At 52.2% G+C, this 19,440-nt stretch overlaps 2 protein-coding genes across 2 annotated transcripts; both read left to right on the top strand.

The window, feature by feature from the left end:
• The first annotated feature begins 2,595 nt into the window (after positions 1-2,595).
• On the top strand, positions 2,596-4,457 carry LOC122365954. Its single transcript, XM_043337645.1, has 3 exons — positions 2,596-3,597; positions 3,793-4,089; positions 4,362-4,457. The coding sequence occupies exons 1-3, from the start codon at positions 2,596-2,598 to the stop codon at positions 4,455-4,457; spliced, it is 1,395 nt and encodes a 464-aa protein (XP_043193580.1).
• Positions 4,458-11,627: 7,170 nt separating this feature from the next.
• Positions 11,628-17,449, top strand: LOC122365961. Its single transcript, XM_043337652.1, has 4 exons — positions 11,628-12,330; positions 13,248-13,441; positions 16,567-16,619; positions 16,923-17,449. Exons 2-4 carry the CDS (start codon positions 13,248-13,250, stop codon positions 17,108-17,110), a joined length of 435 nt encoding a protein of 144 aa, XP_043193587.1. The 5' UTR covers positions 11,628-12,330; the 3' UTR covers positions 17,111-17,449.
• The last annotated feature ends 1,991 nt before the right edge of the window (positions 17,450-19,440 follow it).

The raw sequence follows: 19,440 nt of genomic DNA, 5'->3' as shown, positions 1-19,440 counted from the left end.
AGTCCATCGAGTGGGAGGAGGTCGGCCGTCTTCTCTGTGTGACTGTGGGAGCACGTCTGGTGGCTCAGTTACTGTCAGTGCCCCGTGGCTGGACGATCCATGAGGCTGGCCGGGCGCCCTGGGCATGGTTACCGTTAGTGAAATTATTAATTACGTGCCTTTGTGATAAGCTATAGCTAACTTTGCCAAAATGTCGGATTTTGCTGAATTTAAAGGCAGTGCGGTGTGGGAACATTATCTAAGAAGTCAAGATGGCCACACAGCAAAGTGTCGTGTGGCCATCTGACATGCTGCTGGTCAGACGACCACAATCCGTAGGCACGTCTACTGTATCCTGACTCGAAATATAAACAAGAAATACAATGATCAATGTCATTCATGCTCTTATCCCAGTAAACATGACGACGTCGGCCCGACGTCGGGCCGAGGCTCGGCCCGACGTCGGCCCAACGTCGGTTCAACCTCGTCCCGACATCGGCTGGACGTCGGATATGCCCGCATGTTCCGACGTCCAGCCGAAGTCCAGCCGACGTCGAGCCGACGTCGGGCCGAGATCGTTTGCCGAGGTTGACGAGATCGTTCGTCGTTGGACCGACGGGGCCGACGTCGGCATGTTTATTGGGACAACGCGCCAAAAATATCAACCGGCGGCGGGATTCGAGCCCCCCAGTCGCCGACGTCGGCATGTTTACTGGGACAACACGCCAAAATCATTAGCCGGCGATGGGATTCGAACCCGGTATCATTCGAACGCGAGGTTAGTGCGCTAACCACAACACCACGCAGCCAGTTAACGAATCAGGTTTGTTTTGTTGACTTATGCCCTTTCGGTCTGACAAGACCATTTCAGAGCCGGAAAGATCATAGGATGGAGACATTGGTCTTCTTGGCGAGCACCCTGGGTCCAGACTCCAGTTCATATAGAGTCCCTGGTCCCATTGCTGTTACGTGACACTTATTGGAAAGGGCGACCCCACAATGGGTTCATATAGCCACTCTTACACACCTGCACCAACGTTTCCCGAAGTGTCCCTTTGATAAGTGGCACTTTGGCAAAGTGACACTTGCCGACTGGCCTTTCTATATGAACTGGGCCTGGCCCTGGTGAGTTGCCGGGGCTGAGCCTGACCAAAGGATAGGCCGAGCACTGAGCAGCCCCCAAGCACTCACCGCACCCGGCTACGGGCGAGCTCGGCTTACGGGCAATCCCAAATGGGATAAAGTTTCCTGTCCAGTCCGGATCAGGGGGTTGCGGCGTGGAGGAAGATTTGAGTTTCCTGGGGATATTTTGAATACAGAAGCTCTTTATGAAACTTGAAACATGTATTTTATATTATTTTAAGGTCAAAACAGCGGCCGATGTCGGTCCGACGTCGCCCCGACGTCGGCCCGACGTCGGCTGGACCTCAGCAATTGATCTCGGCCCGACGTCGGCCCGACGTCGGCTGGACCTCGGCTGGACGTCGGAACATGCGGGCATATACGACATCCAGCCGACGTCGTGCCGAGGTTGGACCGACGTCGGGCCGACGTCGGCATGCTGATGCCGAGTTGCCGACGTCACCCCGACGTCGGCCGACGTCGGGCCGACGTCGGCATGTTTACTGGGATATTTGTTCGGGGTGAAGGTGTATGCCTGGTATTGTGTTTATGATGGTAAGGATGCGCCATATACATACGATATTGCAAGAAAATTCTGCTTTGTAGACAGGTTAAAATAAAAACTGCTCAATCCCGGGATCCCGGGATATCCCGGGATTGCATTTCTAAAATCCCGGGATCCCGGGATTGCCAAAAAGTCCCGGGATTATCAGCCCTAGTGGTGATGTTTGCCAGCGTTGCCTTTCTTTCACGGATTTGTTTTCTTGTTGGATTTTGCTGCTCACATATCGATTCACACATACATCACTCGCACTCAAGACTGAACAGTGAACATTCAACTCGACTAATGTGCCCCGCGCCCTTGCCGACGGCTCGCCGGCGGGCACCCGACTCCGTCTCCCGGCCGGCCCGGGCGCGGCGCCGCGGCGCGGCCGTCCCGGTTACCTGACCCGGCCGGCCAAAGGTCGGACCGGCTCCGGCCGCCGCTGCCAGCCCGCGGCGGGCCCGGGGAGGGGTACTACACTACATTCTTCCATTGTCGTGGTAACATGCTTGGTGAGGGCTAACATTGGCATGATTTCTTTCCCATTAATATTTAAGTATTGCCTGATTATCTCGTCTAGTGCTGCCATCTGTCGAATGTTGTTCTCCCTAGTTGTTCTTCCTAGGGGTCGCCGCAGTCTGCCCCGCCGCAGTCTGCCCCGACACTAATGTTCCGTGATTATCGCCGGCTCTAATACGGTCCCATTAGTGTCATGCGGGGCAGCTGATGTAGATAGCGCAGGTGTAATTACCTACCAGGCTACCACCTACCTTGGTTGTTTTCTCTTTTGGCGGAAACACGGTCTCGACTTCCCCTCCTCGCTCGCCCAGGTGTCTGTGTCTGCCGATTCCTTCTTGCATAGCTGAAAGACGCCAAAGGACCGCCAAAAGGATGTACTCGGGCGTGGGATGACGTCACCGATGACGCAGCGCTGCGTGCTCAGCTGGACTATGTTGATTCGGCGACGTGTGGGGATCATCTGTCAGCTGGTCGGTGAGCTGCGGCTACGACTGTCGGTGGCGCTCGTGCGGTCGGCTGAGAACCGAGCTGACGCATTGACGCGAGTCCCCAAAGACTGGCTTCGTAACGTGAGTGTGACTCGAGAGTGCGAGTCTCCATCGCCCGGAGTCAGTGCGGCGGTCGTCTCCGAGCCGCCGCCTCTGGCCGGTGCCGCCGCTGGGCGGGCCGACAGCGGTACGGCGGACGAGCTCCGTGCAGCCGTGTGCCAGTCACACGATCGGGCCGGCCACCCCGGTGTCCGTCGGACATTGTACTTTGCCCGCCGTGATGTGTCGCGTGACGTCACCCGGGCTATGGCTCGTGCAGTGGTGGAGAACTGTGACGCGTGCCGCTCGATTGACCCGGCCCCGGTGCGGTGGAGACATGGCTCGCTCGGCGTGTCTGTCCCGTGGCAGCGCATATCCATCGACGTCACCCATCACCGCGGACAGAACTACCTCACCGTCATTGACTGTGGGCCATCGCGCTTCTGCGTGTGGCGCTCGCTGCGTCGCGCCAACGCCAACGAGATCGTTGGCCACCTAGAGCAGCTATTTCTCGAGCGCGGAGCCCCTGAGGAGATCCTGACAGACAATGACACGGTGTTCCGTGGCCGTCATATGGCTGTGCTCGCGGCGCGGTGGAGAGTGGCTCTCAGATTCCGAGCTGTCCACGAGCCAGGCGGGAATGGTGTGGTGGAGCGGTGCCATCGGACAATCAAAGTCATCGCCGCGAGGCGCCAGTGTACCGTGGCCGAAGCGGTTCACATTTACGTGACCCCGCGCGATGGAGTGACGGCAGAGTCCGCCCCGGCATCCGGGGTGTATCAGTACACCGTGCGGGATTGTATTCGGTCCGCGCCGTCTGACGCCGCTGAAGCTAGCGAGCGGCACTCATTCGTGTCTGACGACCGGTGTCGTGTTAGGCCGCCGCTATCTGACGCCACGGAGGCTGTGGGGTCACCCCCACTTGTATCTGACGGGGCGCGTCTCAGAGTGGGGGACAGGGTGTGGGTGCGCCGATGTGGGACACGCTGCACAGATATGTCACGGCGCGGGACGGTGACGGGCTTGGTGTCGCGACAGGTAGTCGAGGTCGATGGGGTCCCATGGCACGTCAGAAACGTTCGTCACCGATGTGACCGGCAGGACAGCGACGGGGACAGTGACAGTGTCGATGACGGCGACGGGGACAGTGACAGTGTCGATGACGGGCCGCCATTGTACGTGGACTGTCACTGGGAGGCAACTGAGGACGGCGCTGACGTGGTTGTAGACAATGGAACGACCGTGCGTGCTGTGCCTGAGACACTGCAGCACGCTACGGAGCAGACGGGGACTGAGCCCCCTGCAGCCGAGCCGGCTGTGGCTGAGCCTCCTGCAGCCGAGCCGGCTCAGGTCGAGCCGGTGCTGCTGCGGCGGAGCGCCCGCCTGCAGAGTCGGATGGTCCGTTAGTGGTGCGTACTGCAGTGTGGTCCACTGAAAATGTACTAGTATGATTCTTGAGTATCAGGTGGGGTGGCCCCGGCTGCCGCCTGTCCGCGGGCGCTTATGACTCCGTTGCTCTGGGCGGCGGGACGGCGACGGCTCGCCCGCAGAACGCGAGGGTTCGGAGTCGGACCATTCGGAGAGGCCGGAGCTGCTGGGACTGCGCCTCCGTCGGCGGCGGCCGCGGTTCTCAGACGAATGTGACCACCTCCGGTGTGGGGGATCCGCAGGCCGGGAAGCTTGGCGGAGACCTGCCGGCCCGGCGGTGGCGCGGCCTGCGATGGACGGTCGACGGCCGGGTCTCGGGAAGCATCCGCCCGAACTAACCGAGATGTCTGCGTCGGCGGGAGAGCCACGGCTGTCGGTGTCGGCTGCCGTAGCCGGCCTTGACACGAGAGCGGGTTCACTGGCAGTGGGTTGAGGCGGAGGGGGCGCGGCCGTCTGTCGCCTGGATAATAAACGGGAAGAGAGAAGTCGCAGTTGGTGGCGAATGGCGAGCCGGCTGGGCTGGCGGGCCGAACTAGCTGTGGAGTAAACATTTATGTTAGGTTACCGCCCAGCCCCAGCGACAGGCCAGGTGCAGGGTGCACTGCCACCTGGTGGCAGCACAACTCAAAGTGTATGGTGGCATTCTGTAGTTGTCGTAAGTACATATCGGGCACTGGTACTTACAGGCTAAAGGATGTGTAACGGGCCACCCCACTGAGGGTGTTAATTGTGGAGCGCCTAACGGATAGTTTTTTGGCGAGAGCCAGACTGTGAGATCACAGTGAACGGCAGTGAATGGTCACGAGAGCCGTAGGTGACCAGGTGGGTTATGCGGACAGCCTCCATGTCTAAGTGGGCAATCGCGGACAGCCTGGTGTATCACAATGTGGGGGCTATCGCGGACAGCCGGGCATGTCTACAGGTGGGGCTATCGCGAACGGCCCTGCATGGATGGATGTGGGGCTATCGTGGACGGCCCGGGGCTATCGCGGACAGCCCTGCATGTACGTAGGTGGGGCGATCGCGGACAGCCCTGCATGTATGTAGGTAGGGCTATTGCGGACAGCCGGGCATTTTTTAGGTGGGGCTATCGCAGACAGCCCTGCATGTATGTAGGCAGGGGGTAGCGCGGACAGCCTGACCTGTCACAATGTGGGGCCATCGCGGACAACCGTCCACGTCTGCAGGTGAGGCCATCGCGGACAGCCGTGCACGTCTGCAGGTGTGACTATCGCGGACAGCCGTGCAATGTGCATGTCTGCAGGTGAGGCTACCGCGGACAGTCGTGCCTTTTGTAGCCTCGCTATCGCGGAACGCCGGGCATGTCTGGAGGTGAGACTATCGCGGACAGTCGGGCATGTCTATAGGTGGGGCTATCTCGGACAGCCCTGCAGGTATGTAGGTAAGGCTATCGCGGACAGCCTGACATGTCATAATGTGGGGCCATCGCGGACAGCCGTCCATGTCTACATGTGATGCTATCGCGGGCAGCCGTGCACGTCTGCAGGTGAGACTCGCGGACAGCCGTGCATGTCTGCAGGTGAGGCTATCGCGGACAGCCGTGCCTTTTTGTAGCCTCGCTATCGCGGACAGCCGTGCATGTCTGGAGGTGAGGCTATCGCGGACAGCCGGGCATGTCTATAGGTGGGGCTATCTCGGACAGACTTGCATGTATGTAGGTAGGGCTATCGCGGACAGCCTGACGTGTCACAATGTGGGGCCATCGCGGACAGCCGGCCATGTCTGCAGGTGAGGCTATCGCGGACAACCGTGCCTTTTTGTAGGTGAGGCTATTGCGGACAGCCTGACGTGTTACAATGTGGGGCCATCGAGGACAGCCGTCCATGTCTGCAGGTGAGGCTATCGCGGACAGCCGTGCATATCTGCAGGTGAGGCTATCGCGGACAGCCATGCCTTTTTGTAGGTGAGGCTATCGCGGACAGCCGTGCCTTTTTGTAGGTGAGGCTATCGCGGACAGCCTGAGGTGTTACAGTGTGGGGCCATCGTGGACAGCCGTCCATGTCTGCAGGTGAGGCTATCGCGGACAGCCACGCACGTCTGCAGGTGAGACTATCGCGGACAGCCGTGCATGTCGGCATGTGAGGCTATCGCGGACAGCCTGACGTGTTACAATGTGGGGTTATCGCGGACAGCCGTCCATGTCTGCAGGTGAGGCTATCGCGGACAGCCGAGCACTTCTGCAGGTGAGACTATCGCGGACAGCCGTGCATGTCGGCATGTGAGGCTATCGCGGACAGCCGTGCCTTTTGTAGGTGAGGCTATCGCGGACAGCCGTGCACGTCTGCAGGTGAGACTATCGCGGATAGCTGTGCATGTGTGCAGGTGAGGCTATCGCGGACAGCCGTGCCTTTCTTATCCTCGCTATCGCGGACAGCCGTGCATGTCTGGAGGTGAGGTCTCGGACAGCCTTGCATGTATGTAGGTAGGGCTATCGCGGACAGCCTGACGTGTTACAATGTGCGGCCATCGCGGACAGCCGGCCATGTCTGCAGGTGAGGCTATCGCGGACAACCGTGCCTTTTTTTAGGTGAGGCTATCGCCGACAGCCTGACGTGTCACAATGTGGGGCCAACGCGGACAGCCGTCCATGTCTGCAGGTGAGGCTATCGCGGACAGCCGTGCATGTCTGCAGGTGAGGCTATCGCGGACAGCCGTGCCTTTTTGTAGGTGAGGCTATCGCGGGCAGCCTGACGGGTTACAATGTGGGGCCATCGCGGACAGCCGTCCATGTCTTCAGGTGAGGCCATCGCGGACAGCCGTGCATGCCTGCAGGTGAGGCTATCGCGGACAGCCGCGCCTTCTTGTAGGTGAGGCTATCGCGGACAGCCTGACGTTACAATGTGGGGCCATCGCGGACAGCCGTGCCTTTTTGTAGGTGAGGCTATCGCGGACAGCCTGACGTGTGACAATGTGGGGCCGTCGCGGACAGCCGTCCATGTCTGCAGGTGAGGCTATCGCGGACAGCCACGCACGTCTGTAGGTGAGACTATCGCGGACAGCTGTGTATGTCGGCATGTGAGGCTATTGTGGACAGCCGTCCATGTCTGCAGGTGAGGCTATCGCGGACAGCCGCGCACGTCTGCAGGTGAGACTATCGTCGGTATGTGAGGCTATCGCGGACAGCCGTGCATGTCTGCAGGTGAGGCTATCGCGGACAGCCGTGCACGTCTGCAGGTGAGACTATCGCGGACAGCCGTGCATGTCGGTATGTGAGGCTATCGCGGACAGCCGTGCATGTCTGCAGGTGAGGCTATCGCGGACAGCCGTGCCGTTTTGTAGGTGAGGCTATCGCGGACAGCCTGACGTGTGACAATGTGGGGCCATCGCGGACAGCCGTCCATGTCTGCAGGTGAGGCTATCGCGGACAGCCACGCACGTCTGCAGGTGAGACTATCGCGGACAGCCGTGCATGTCATGTCGGCATGTGAGGCTATCGCGGACAGCCGTGCCTTTTTGTAGGTGAGGCTATCGCGGACAGCCGTGCCTGTTTGTAGGTGGGGCTATCGCGGACAGCCGTGCATGTGTGTAGATGCAGCTATCACAAACAGCCCTTGATGTCTGTAGGGGAGTCTAAGTGGACAGGTGAGGGGATGGGACAGGGCCACTACTGCAAACAGGCGCCGCCGGAGGGGGTGTCTGCCGACCCCTTATTATTTCTCAGCCTTGGCGCCGGGTCGGAAATGCATCTTTGCGTCACAGTCTGGCGCTGCCAACTGGTGTCAGGTAGGTGCGCGTTCCGTGTAGGTATACGGTCGGTGGACAGGCTCATGGCGGCAATGCAGCATAGCAGCAGGCATACGTGCATCCACAGTGTGGCACATTGCCAGCAGTGACCTGACCCCCAGTCGGTCCGCTGCAGACCGGTGAAAGGCAACACCCCCGATCAACGGCAGTCCGACCGTCGGCCACAGGCCCGTCATGGCCTTTTCAAGGGCAGCTGACGTCACGCCGGATGAGTCACCCGGCCGCCCCCGGTGCGGAGGACGGTCAAGTGTCACACGCCCGCGCCTGCGCCGCTGGCAACCACGTGACCATCAGTAGCTATTGTTGCTGCCGCCGCCCGTGGCGCTACCAGCGTTGGAAGTGCCACGTAGAGCTGACGTCATGATCACGCTATGGCTGGTCGGACCCGCCAAGATGGCGTCAGGGCGACAGGGCATTGGGCGTAGGCCATGGACATCAATACTGATGCCAGGCAAGCAAAGAGTATATAGGGCTAAAAATGCATGGCAGGCTAAGAAACGTCAATGACTGGGGCCAGGCAAGCAATGACATTGACCTGGAAAGAACCATTGTAGGTACGGAAGAGGAGGTCATCCTGGTTGGCCGGGCACAATATAAATGTACAGAAAGTCACAGGTTCATACACTGAGCAAATCACACCGGGGTGAGCTGCTCCCCAGGCACATTGCAGGTGGTGAGACACCTGATTGCAGTCAGTGTGGGGCTCGTTATGGTCAGTAACTTTTATCATGTATGCTATATTGAATCGCCGTTAGCGATCACGTGAGTGAGTAAGGTGCAAGTGGCAATCACCACCGGCGTGTTATGGGACGCGGCGAGGAACGGGCGAGACAAAATGGCGCCCGGCGCCGGGGGGGGGGTAATCTCCCCATGCACGCGGTGAAAGCCGTCGACACACCTAGTTAGGTAGCAGGGAATGTCCAGTAACATACCTGCAGTTTTTTTTTTCGCTGGCGAGGGGCCATCGCGACCACAGTAGGATCCTAGTTTTACTCTCGCTGATGCACGTTGGTGTGGAACTCGTTCGGCGTAGGAAGCTTAGACTATGGTGGTGATGTTTGCCAGCGTTGCCTTTCTTTCACGGATTTGTTTTCTTGTTGGATTTTGCTGCTCACATATCGATTCACACATACATCACTCGCACTCAAGACTGAACAGTGAACATTCAACTCGACTAATGTGCCCCGCGCCCTTGCCGACGGCTCGCCGGCGGGCACCCGACTCCGTCTCCCGGCCGGCCCGGGCGCGGCGCCGCGGCGCGGCCGTCCCGGTTACCTGACCCGGCCGGCCAAAGGTCGGACCGGCTCCGGCCGCCGCTGCCAGCCCGCGGCGGGCCCGGGGAGGGGTACTACACTACATTCTTCCATTGTCGTGGTAACATGCTTGGTGAGACTGAGGGCTAACATTGGCATGATTTCTTTCCCATTAATATTTAAGTATTGCCTGATTATCTCGTCTAGTGCTGCCATCTGTCGAATGTTGTTCTCCCTAGTTGTTCTTCCTAGGGGTCGCCGCAGTCTGCCCCGCCGCAGTCTGCCCCGACACTAATGTTCCGTGATTATCGCCGGCTCTAATACGGTCCCATTTCCGCAGGCCGTAATACAAATGTTTTTATTCGCTGAACTTCGGACAATCCATACAAACAAATCTAAAAACGATTCAATCCCAAGCAAGAAATTCAGTGATATAAGCATGTTATGCAACTGGCTAGTGCTATGCATCTGCCTAGGCCCTAGGGTGTTTCACTAAAAGTGTCAAAAAGTAATGCTTATTAAAGATGCTTATTAAAATGCTTATTAAAGATATATAGAATATGCAACTCACGTGGCTGCGCACGTGGCTTTGTTGCAAATTTTTGGACATTTATTGTTTGTCCATTTAAGATATATTTTACACCCATACGGAGCGAGGGCAGGAGGCCAAAGTTACTAGTCGTTTTTTCCTTATGCAGAACAAGAACAGGTTATTTACACCGCAACAGGAGGGGTGAATTACACTTACATTTGGTGCTATCAGAAACATTGAAACCTTATGCCGACTTTTCATGACACGTTTTACTCTCTCACCTCGCTACGTTCCATATTATAAAGGTTTCAAAGGGCTTGTTGAGAGGTTTAAAAGGGTTCCTTCGATGCCGGTTCCAGTCCAAAAAAGGCGGGGTCGCCCCCACCTCTCGGCGGAAACCGTTGAGAAGGTCAGGGTCTTTTTGAGGGCCTTTGAAGATAACAAGAAGCATAATTCCAACATCAGAAATAGCCAAAGCCTTACAAGTTATTAAAATCAACTACTGTAACGGCTGTAGCCACCAGGAACTGGCTGGACCAGAAGTTCCTGGGCCGAATAATCAGCTGCCTCACCGCCCGCCCCTGGCCAGCACGAAGCCCCGATCTGTCACCGCTAGACCTCTGGTTTGGTCAGTGACTCAGTAGCTCTCGCAGAGCTGAGGAAGACTCAAGTCGCATCACTTCGGGAGCTGAAGAGCACAGTTCAAGGCTTTGCCGACAGTCTGGACGCTGAAGATGAAAACAGGCTGTGAGGCACCTCCGGACACGTGCCGAAACGGTGCATCAAAAGAAGGGGCGGATATGTGGAATAGGTTTGAGTGACGGTGATATCGTTTTTATATATTCAAATGTCCAACAATTGCGGATGAAATGATATGCAAATTTCCTTAGAAAACATTTGTATTATGTGCATTATGACCTTTTACTTTTTGACACTTTTAGTGAAACACCCTGTAGGTGCGGCACGCCCAGTGTTTCAGGCCGAGTTCTTTTAGCCCAAGGATGATTCCCATCGCCTCCTCTAAACGTACATACACGAATGCTGCGCGTAATTTAGTCGCCTTTATTCCGCACTTACAGGTGGAGTACACCCTCCCTCACTTACACTTGCTCAACTGCACTTTTATTTCCCCATATCCAAACGAACTGTGCTGTACGGCAATCTCCTCATATAAGAGCTAGTCTCCTCGATGTGCACTTGCACAGAGGGATACATTTCGCTCTGGTTATCACGCTGGTCTATGCAGTGTTGAGCTAAAGCTAAAGCTATGAGCTCTGTAATCGTACTGATATTGATCTGTGCTTTTGAGTGTTTGCAGCTACTCCTAAATAAATGTTGATTCTGGAAAGAGTGAAAGTTTTGTGTGACTGGACAAAGTTAGGAATGTTCTGTAGTAATCAGGGTGTGTTGTCCAAAGGACTCCTCTGACGGGCACAAAAACTGGATGCGGAATTCACCACGTCACGTCACGTACGGCATGCTATAGATGCACACACGTGTCTGGAAACAAACTGCGGGAAACGCTAATCGGCACAGCAGCCCGAACCCAAAGTGGTAGGTACATACAGCCGCGCTAGCGCCCCGTGATCGGGGATCGGGCGCACTCTACCTCATTTTGTTTACGAGTGTGCTGGACATTGCCGGCCTCCAATGAGAACTCACACAGCTTGACTTTCGATGCACTTTGGTGGTCTCATTTTGACAAAACTGAAAACTATGACAGCGTTTTATTCTTTATCTGGGCGGAAAGTTTTCGTCCCCTTCCGTGCAAAGTTGGTTCAGATTACCTCCTGTGACCTTTGTGCAAGCTCATGACCTGACCGGAAAGTTAATGTTCCATGCAAGTACATGAGATCTGCCTTGCCGAGATGTTCACATCCAAAGCTTATATTCGCTGTTCAGCACATATTTTTAAAGCTTTTGCTTCAATCTTTTGGAAATGATATTGCTTAAGCCGCACACAATGGTAATCTGATTTTCATTCACTTCAGATGGGCAAACTTGGTTATTTTCGTATAAAAAGCCAAAGGTTGATTGTTTAGCCCTGTCTATACCACTAATTATCCGCTTTCCTACTGATGAGGTTTGAAGGAGACGTTGCAAAAACGCTGAGTGGTCCATAAAACTCAAGCTGCTGCGGGAAGGTGATCGCTCAATTTGTTACACCGCAATGCGCATTACTCGTTACCTCTCCGTCTCAACCACGTTTACGGTAGGTACAAAACCACTATCACCCACGTACACATGCATATCCGATCCGTGTATCCGTGTGTTTAGCACGGACATACGGACACACAAACACAAACGCACAGCGGCGTCGGCGTGGTCGGTGGCCGCGACAGATAGCAAATAGAAACGTACGCTCGACGACAGGACGAAACTCGGCTTCCGTATAATTGATGGAGAATCCGGCGAAAAAAGCAACACTCCAGCGTATAGCGTCACACAAAGGATGACTTGGCAAGTTGAAAATCATCCAGGCTGCACCTGAGTCCTACTACAAAAGTGTGAGTGTGTGGAGCGCGGTCTCAGAAACCGACAAAGTTCCGCCGGTGGACAGACCTTTGAGACAGCAGCGTCGGTGCCCACTGACACGCGAAGTGGTATTGCACTGGGTGATTGCTTGTGCTCAAAGAGGAGAACTTATATTCACCATACAAGGTAAGGAATCAAATGTTCGGTACCTAGTGTAAATATTTATAATGCTTATGAACATAATTATTCCCCATTTTAGATGTCGAATCCAGCATTCCATATCCTTCATTATACTCTTATATTTTTTATTAACTCTTTTGCTGTGCTGGTATGGACGTGAAATAACTTATTGCTAAGAGACAAATGCAAAACTTAAAGCGTTTTAGCTAATAATATCTGTACCTTTTTTAGGTGGTTTAAAAATTGGTTAGGGTATGCTCGTTAGTCGTTAATTATTTAATTCGTTGGCCACTCGTAGTAAGCCACCGAATTACTAGGCAAGGAAGATTCATGATGAAGATATGTAAGAAATGCGATATAGAAATATAATGCTTCATTTGAAGGCTTGATGGGCAGTGGAAGGCTCTGATTTACCAGTGTACCTAATATTTGGGCTACAAAGTTGATATGTCAATTCGCATTGAACAGCTCCAATATTCTCAATTATGCAACACTTTTGTTAGCAGTTTTTTATGGACTTGTACGTACAAACAAGCTCATTTAAGAAGCGTTGATAGAAAGCGAATGTACAAACTACCTTCTAGCCCATCTAGGTTCAGAGTAATGCAGTATCTATTAGATCTTTACCACTGAGTGACTTATAATTTTTCTTTATTTGGACACCATAGATAAGCATTATTTACGTTTCTTATTTCACACCGAGATATTGTGAAAGACTAATGTGTTCACAGTTCACATTGATGCTCGCGATTGTGTGTTATCCATGACAGATATATATAAAAAACGACAATATATTCCAATACACAATTAAGAAAACAAGTGTTTTTGTTAATTGTGTATTTGAATATATTGTCGTTTTTTATATATGATGCTCGCGACCATAGTGATGCGCGCTCGTTGACTGTCGCCGTGTGTGTTCTCAGATGCAGCGGGTGGCTCGCCTGGCGGTATGTGCCGTGCTGGTGTGCGGCGTCTCCTCTCAGTACGTCTCCTCCTTCTCCAACAACTACCGACCGAGCGGGCCGGGCTACCCGAGCCAAGATTACTTTACTTATAACCCGAGCGGCACTGCAGACTACTATCGGCCGCCGGTCTCCTCCCCGGGTATCACAGACAGGTGAGACATCTTAGGCAGAGGGGACATCTCATCCCAGGCTTCCCGGGGCATCACAAACAGGTGAGACATCATAAACAGGGGGGACATCTCATCCCGGGCTTCCCGGGGCATCACAAACAGGTGAGACATCATAGACAGGGGGGACATCTCATCCAAGGGCCTCTAGCCAGGGCATCACAGATAGCTGGAGCATCACGAAGAGGTGAGACATCACAGCCAGGCCTCCCCAGGCATCACAGACAGGTGGGACATCACCCACAGGTGGGGCATCACATCCCGACCTCCCAAGTCCCCGGGCATCACCGAGAGGTGGGACGTTACATCCCAGGCCTCCCGGGGCATCACAGACAGGTGAGACAGTATAGACAGAGGAGACATCTCATCCTAGGCCTCCCTGGGCATCACAGATAGCTGGAGCATCACGAAGAGGTCAGAAATCACATCGCAGGCCTCCCGGGGCATCACAGACGGGTGGGAAACCGGCGGCAGCAGGACACGGCAGGGTTGTCAGCGGGTCACGGGAGGCGTGTACTGACTGACTTCAGGGCTGACCAGCGGGTCATGGCAGAGGTAGTGTGTCATGGCAGGGATAGCCAGCGCGTCAGGGGACTGGGGTATTGCAAAAGGTAGCCAGCAGGTCACGTAAGGGATAGCCAACAGAACACGGCAGGGGTAGCCAACGGCACGCTTGGGGGCGACCACCGGTGCACGACACACGACAAGGATAGCCAGCCTTAGACAGCAGACAACAGACGTCAGTCGGCAGCATAACAAGGCACGATCACAGCTGCATCGCGCTTTGAAATGCAGCGTGCATGTGTATTTACCTATGCGCCGGTCAGAAAATCCATTAAAAAATATTTAGACTTGAAGAGTGGCCCTGATCAGCGAAGTTTTTCGACATTCAAACCATAGACCACTATATATCTACCACTATATATCTATACATATAGTGGTCTATGTTTAAACATAAACATTTACTGTTCTTTCTAAAGCTTCTGCACCTATTTTTGGTGCATCATGAAATTTAGTGCAAATTGGCCACGAATTGAGCTTCATTTAGAAACATTCGCCATGTCTGTGTCATGTCAAGCAAACAATGAACGCAAGTCTATCGCTTTACTATTCGGTATACTATTAAGACGTTTAGGTGAAAAGACATCCAATTAAGCTCAGCCATTTGCCTACAAACTCAATAAACTAGAGCGGGTGGACGGTTCTGCCGGCGGCTTGCCACCGTAAAATGCTAACAAATGGCCGTCAATTAGTCTCGACTCTCGGATGAGTCATTTCAAGTTAATGGGCTCAGTTAACGTGCTCGGTAGCCGAGGATACATTCCATTAATAAAGCCATTAAGACCACCTTGCTGAACATTTACGTGGTATTCAGTGTTGTTGAATTACGTAGATATTTGTGAACATAGGCTTTGTATGTGTTTGTGTGGCTTGAAAAAATGAATTAACTTTCTAGTCTGACACTCAAATGGAGTTAACCAGCACTGGAGCGGTGCCCGGCACCACCCACAATGGGACGAGGAGGGGGGGGGGGAGTGAAAACTCCCACGTCGAACCCGGCCCTGGGCCACGTAACTTCTTCACACACGATATGCAGCGTTAACGGTTAAAAAGTAAAGATTATGACTCAAGCATACGGCTAATTCTTAGATCAGGTGAAAGGTTAGCACAGAAGAAGTCGGCAAATGACAGACATCTTTAGTTTATTTTGGTACTTTTTGATAAGTCAGCGAATAGCCCAACTTGCGCCGTGCTTGTGGTTTGAGTTTTCCGTGTCGTGCTGGGGAGGGGGGGGGGGGGGCGTTTTCACGCCCTCCGCCTAACTCGGCTCCTGGGCCACATAGTGACACTATGCGGTTAGCAGCATTTGAAAGACCGTCAAAAATAATGACGGAAATACCTGGGTCATTTTTATGATAGGTCAAAGGTCAGGTCACCAGAGATCATCAAAGGTCAAATTTTGTCTATTTCAACAATTTTCGAACACACCCGACGCATAACTCGGGAACCAATAGGGCTATACCGCTACAGTAAGGCGCATTCGATAGCTCTTTTACAGGCATGTCTGAGTAATGTTATCAGATTTGACCTCAGGTCAACGGTTTAGCCTCCAGAGGACAGAAACCCCAAATATAGCTGTTTTTACGAAAGATGTTTTTCGGTTATAACTTTTGACTCAAGAGAACCACGACATTATTTTTGCCAGCACGGTGTTCTTCTCGTCGAGACGCGTCGGATGAACTATAAATTGACCTTGAAAGATCATTTTGAAACTTTGACTTCAGGTCAAGGTCATGACCTGACCGGAAAGGGTCATGCTGCATATCAGTCGATTGGTATGGTCGAGCTGTCCGAGTGAAAACACAGAAAGGAACTGCATCGAATCGATACCCATTTTATGCAAAATATTAACTTTGAAATTTGACCTAATTTGACCTGACCAAGACCTGACCTTGACGTGACCTTCACCAGAACATAATCTTAACTGACCCCAAAGACTGCCTGACCCACATAATCGCATTTGGCATATAAAATGGACCATAAAACATGCATCACATATATTTTCATATTGTGACCCTCAGTGACCTGACCTCTGTGACCTGACCTGGTATCAGTGACCTAAAATAGCTAAATATGTGTTTGACGAACATTTCCCCATCGATGATTTTCAATGAAATGCATTTTACTCGATTTTACAATGCATTTCTTGAAATGCCTGTAAACGGTGAAAATTCGACATTTGACCTGACCTGTGACGTCATCGATTTGACCTAGGTCAATGAAATTGGGTCACAACTCACAAAGTAGTTCCCCATTGGGGCTATTGAACACCGTTTGCTGCTTGTCGCTATGTTGCGTGGTTCTCGAGATCTTAGGGGGGGGGGGGCAAATTGCCCCCCCCCCCCCAACAGGGCGCGTTGATCGGCAGACCCCAACGGGGCGCGGGTTAATGACCTCTCTTACTTTCTTATGAATAATTCATTCAAAAGATGCATGTTTAATGAAATGGTACAAGACAGGTTAACAGTACCGAATGTGAGAAAATAGTTCAAGGCAGCATTGGCAACAAAAGGCGACGTGTACTTTCATTACGCATATGCCTTTTTCAGGTTGCAGAACATTTTCCAAGGATTCAGTGACAGAACAGACCCCGCATTCTTCTGTAAGTCTTGAATGCCGTTCTAAATAAGAATGAGAAACTATTGTAAAATTGCAAAGAATATATGTCACTTCACTTCATTCGATAGTAATAAATTTCGGATGCCTATGGAATATCATGCATATAAGCATGCGATAGATGGATATTGGAATATCAGCTGGTGGTTGAAATATGACGTGAAGCTGTTCAGAACGATACGTCTGTACTTGATTATGTCTGACGTTTATTGATGATAGTAGAAAAGCTCGAACAGTAGAACTGTTGTCGTGTATGCGTGACACGCTGCCCCGTGTCCCGTCCCCGCAGCGGCGGCGCCGTTCCTGCTGCTCTCTTTGCTGGCCCTGGTCGGTCTGGCCGTCACCGGGGTCGCCTACGCCGTCATCACCAACAACTCCTCCGGCCGTGGCCTGGACTCGGACCAGTGGGAGGTGGACCACTCGGTCTGGATGAACCAGCTCCAGAGGGACTTTGAGGACTCGTGGTCCACCGAGTAGCGGATGCATCATCTGAGCATGGTGCTCCGCGAGTGATTTATTCCATTGTTGAGAACCTCACAGTTGTAAAACTGTAATTGTTGAATATTGTTAATGTTGTTTTTGTTTTTGTTTTGTGTCATTAACAACTGTTCAGTCCCACTGTGCGGTCATTGCTATTGAGGCGGCGGGCACTGTTACTGAGGATATGCGGTTGACAGTGACCAAAAATATTTTTTGTTCACGCTATGTCATCAATGAATGTTATGCAGGATGACATCTCGGCCGCAGGGGACTGCTCTATTGGCTACATCTGGGTTTGATTGATCAAATCCAATGGCTGTAAATACATGTATGAGTGCGAGCAATTTTCTCACAATTGCTTCTGCTTTTTCGACAGTTACAAGCGATGTGCAGAGGTGCAGGCTGCACATAGGAATTTAGTGCACTTTGATACCAATTACCAAGTGGTGAAATATCAATATGTAAATATTATTCAGAAAATATTTGCTCTATAATATGCCTTTGTTGGATAGCTGGGTGTTCTATAAAAGTGGAATTAGTAGCATCCTAACCATTAGCTTCCTTTGAATTGAAATCTGCTTTGTTTAATTACAGCACAAACGGACGATAGGCGCTCAGTTGCCCTCCATTGGCGACCTACACGAAGCGCGATCGACTAGGCGGACTACAACACAAGAGTCAGTAACGTGAGAACACATAACCGACCGTCTCACCGTCAAACCACAAAACTATGTTAGGACTTAGCCTCATCTATTAAAAGCCAATAAGCTAGAATGATTAACATGGTCATTCCACTTTTACAAAGTTTTGTGGACGCCAAAGCCGGGTCTGTTCTAGATATTAGGAAGCGTGGCAGTGTGACGCTTATGGCGCGTGACGAGAGAGGGAGAGAGAGAGAGAGAGAGAGAGAGAGAGAGAGAGAGAGAGAGAGAGAGAGAGAGAGAGAGAGAGAGAGAGAGAGAGAGAGAGAGAGAGAGAGAGAAGAGAGAGATAACGACAGAGACAGAGAAAGAAACAGGAACAAACAGAGATAGTTAGAAAGAGACATAGACAGAGACAGAAAGAAGGAGACAGAGACAGAGACAGACGTAGACAGAGACGGAGACAGAGACAGATACCTATAGACAGAGGCAGAGTATGTGCCAGTGTGTGAAGTTTATTTTTGACCGTGGGGATATGACCACACCTTTTGCCAGGCGCTGTGTTGTAGTAAAAAATTTCGAAAATAACTTTTCACTAGCCCTCGCCCGCACATGCCATTTTCCCATCCTAGAACGCACATGGGGGGGGGGGGGTGGTTGCCACCCCCCCCGCGCCATTTCGTTCCTGTTGGAGATAGAGCTTAGCTGTAAAGACCAAAAAGATTCTTTGGGAAGAGACGAATCCAATGATACCCAGTTTTACCTTCTCAGGTCAGTCATTGACCTTCCAGGTCAGGTCAAACTAAAAAATATTGCTGTTTTGGGTCATCGTTGGATATCAAGTGTGCTGCTTATCAAATACCGATGACGATGCTGTTTTCTGGTGCCAAGCCAGCTAGAACCTCTTTGTCACACTACCCGACCAGAATTTTGCTGCTGAGGTCATTTCAGGTCAAGTTAGGTCAAGGTCAATTATATGTGTTTGTATGTCTGTGTGTGTCTGTGTGTATACTGATGTGTGCACCGATTGTTTTTGGGTCCATATTACATGAAATCATGATCTGAGAAGCTTTTACCAACAATGCAGTCAAAAAACTTCAAAAAAAGTAAATTCAGCTTGCCTAAAACGCAATTATCTTAGATGACCTAGGTTGACCTTGACCCTGACCTTGACCCCTGTACATCGTCGAACAACATGTTCCATGATAGGTGGGAGGTAAGACTGGCAAAAAAAGCCGAAATCAGGGTGTCAAAAGCTCATAAGGCCCATGGCAAACGCAAGATGTTGAGAATTGGCCATTTGGGTCATGACATGACCTGAAAAACAAGGTCATATCTCCGAAACCAAAAATCACAGAAACTTGAAATTTTCAGTGGACATCAAGAAAGGATAGAGGAGCAGCTATACGAAAAATCAGCTTTCTAGCTCTAAAAATGTTGAGTGCAGAGCAGAAAGACTACCTGGGGGGGGGGTGGCAACCACCCCCCCCATGTGCGGGCGAGGGCTAGCTTTTCTGCGCTACTTTAGCCTATCGTTAGTAGGTCTGTGACCCATGACCTGTTGATTATAATGTATCCGCTGTCCACGTCGGTGTGATTTAACTGTAAAATAAGGCTGAAATAAGGCTGAAATGACGTTAGATCTCATTCAACCATGCCGGTTGAACGTTGAAACATAGGTCTTCT

Source organism: Amphibalanus amphitrite, unplaced genomic scaffold, assembly GCF_019059575.1.
Source record: "Amphibalanus amphitrite isolate SeventyFive unplaced genomic scaffold, NRLGWU_Aamphi_draft 000774F_arrow, whole genome shotgun sequence".
Lineage (NCBI taxonomy): Eukaryota > Metazoa > Arthropoda > Thecostraca > Balanomorpha > Balanidae > Amphibalanus > Amphibalanus amphitrite.
Note: the sequence above shows the minus strand (reverse complement) of the source record. Positions and strands in the feature narration are given on the sequence as shown.

Coding starts and splice junctions, on each gene's coding strand:
- LOC122365961 (XM_043337652.1), top strand. CDS start 13,248: ATGCAGCGGGTGGCTCGCCTGGCGGTATGTGCCGTGCTGGTGTGCGGC. Junction 13,442..16,566: donor TCCCCGGGTATCACAGACAG/GTGAGACATCTT, acceptor TGCCTTTTTCAG/GTTGCAGAACATTTTCCAAG. Junction 16,620..16,922: donor AACAGACCCCGCATTCTTCT/GTAAGTCTTGAA, acceptor CCGTCCCCGCAG/CGGCGGCGCCGTTCCTGCTG.
- LOC122365954 (XM_043337645.1), top strand. CDS start 2,596: ATGTTGATTCGGCGACGTGTGGGGATCATCTGTCAGCTGGTCGGTGAG. Junction 3,598..3,792: donor TATCTGACGCCACGGAGGCT/GTGGGGTCACCC, acceptor TGTGACCGGCAG/GACAGCGACGGGGACAGTGA. Junction 4,090..4,361: donor CCCGCCTGCAGAGTCGGATG/GTCCGTTAGTGG, acceptor GGGGATCCGCAG/GCCGGGAAGCTTGGCGGAGA.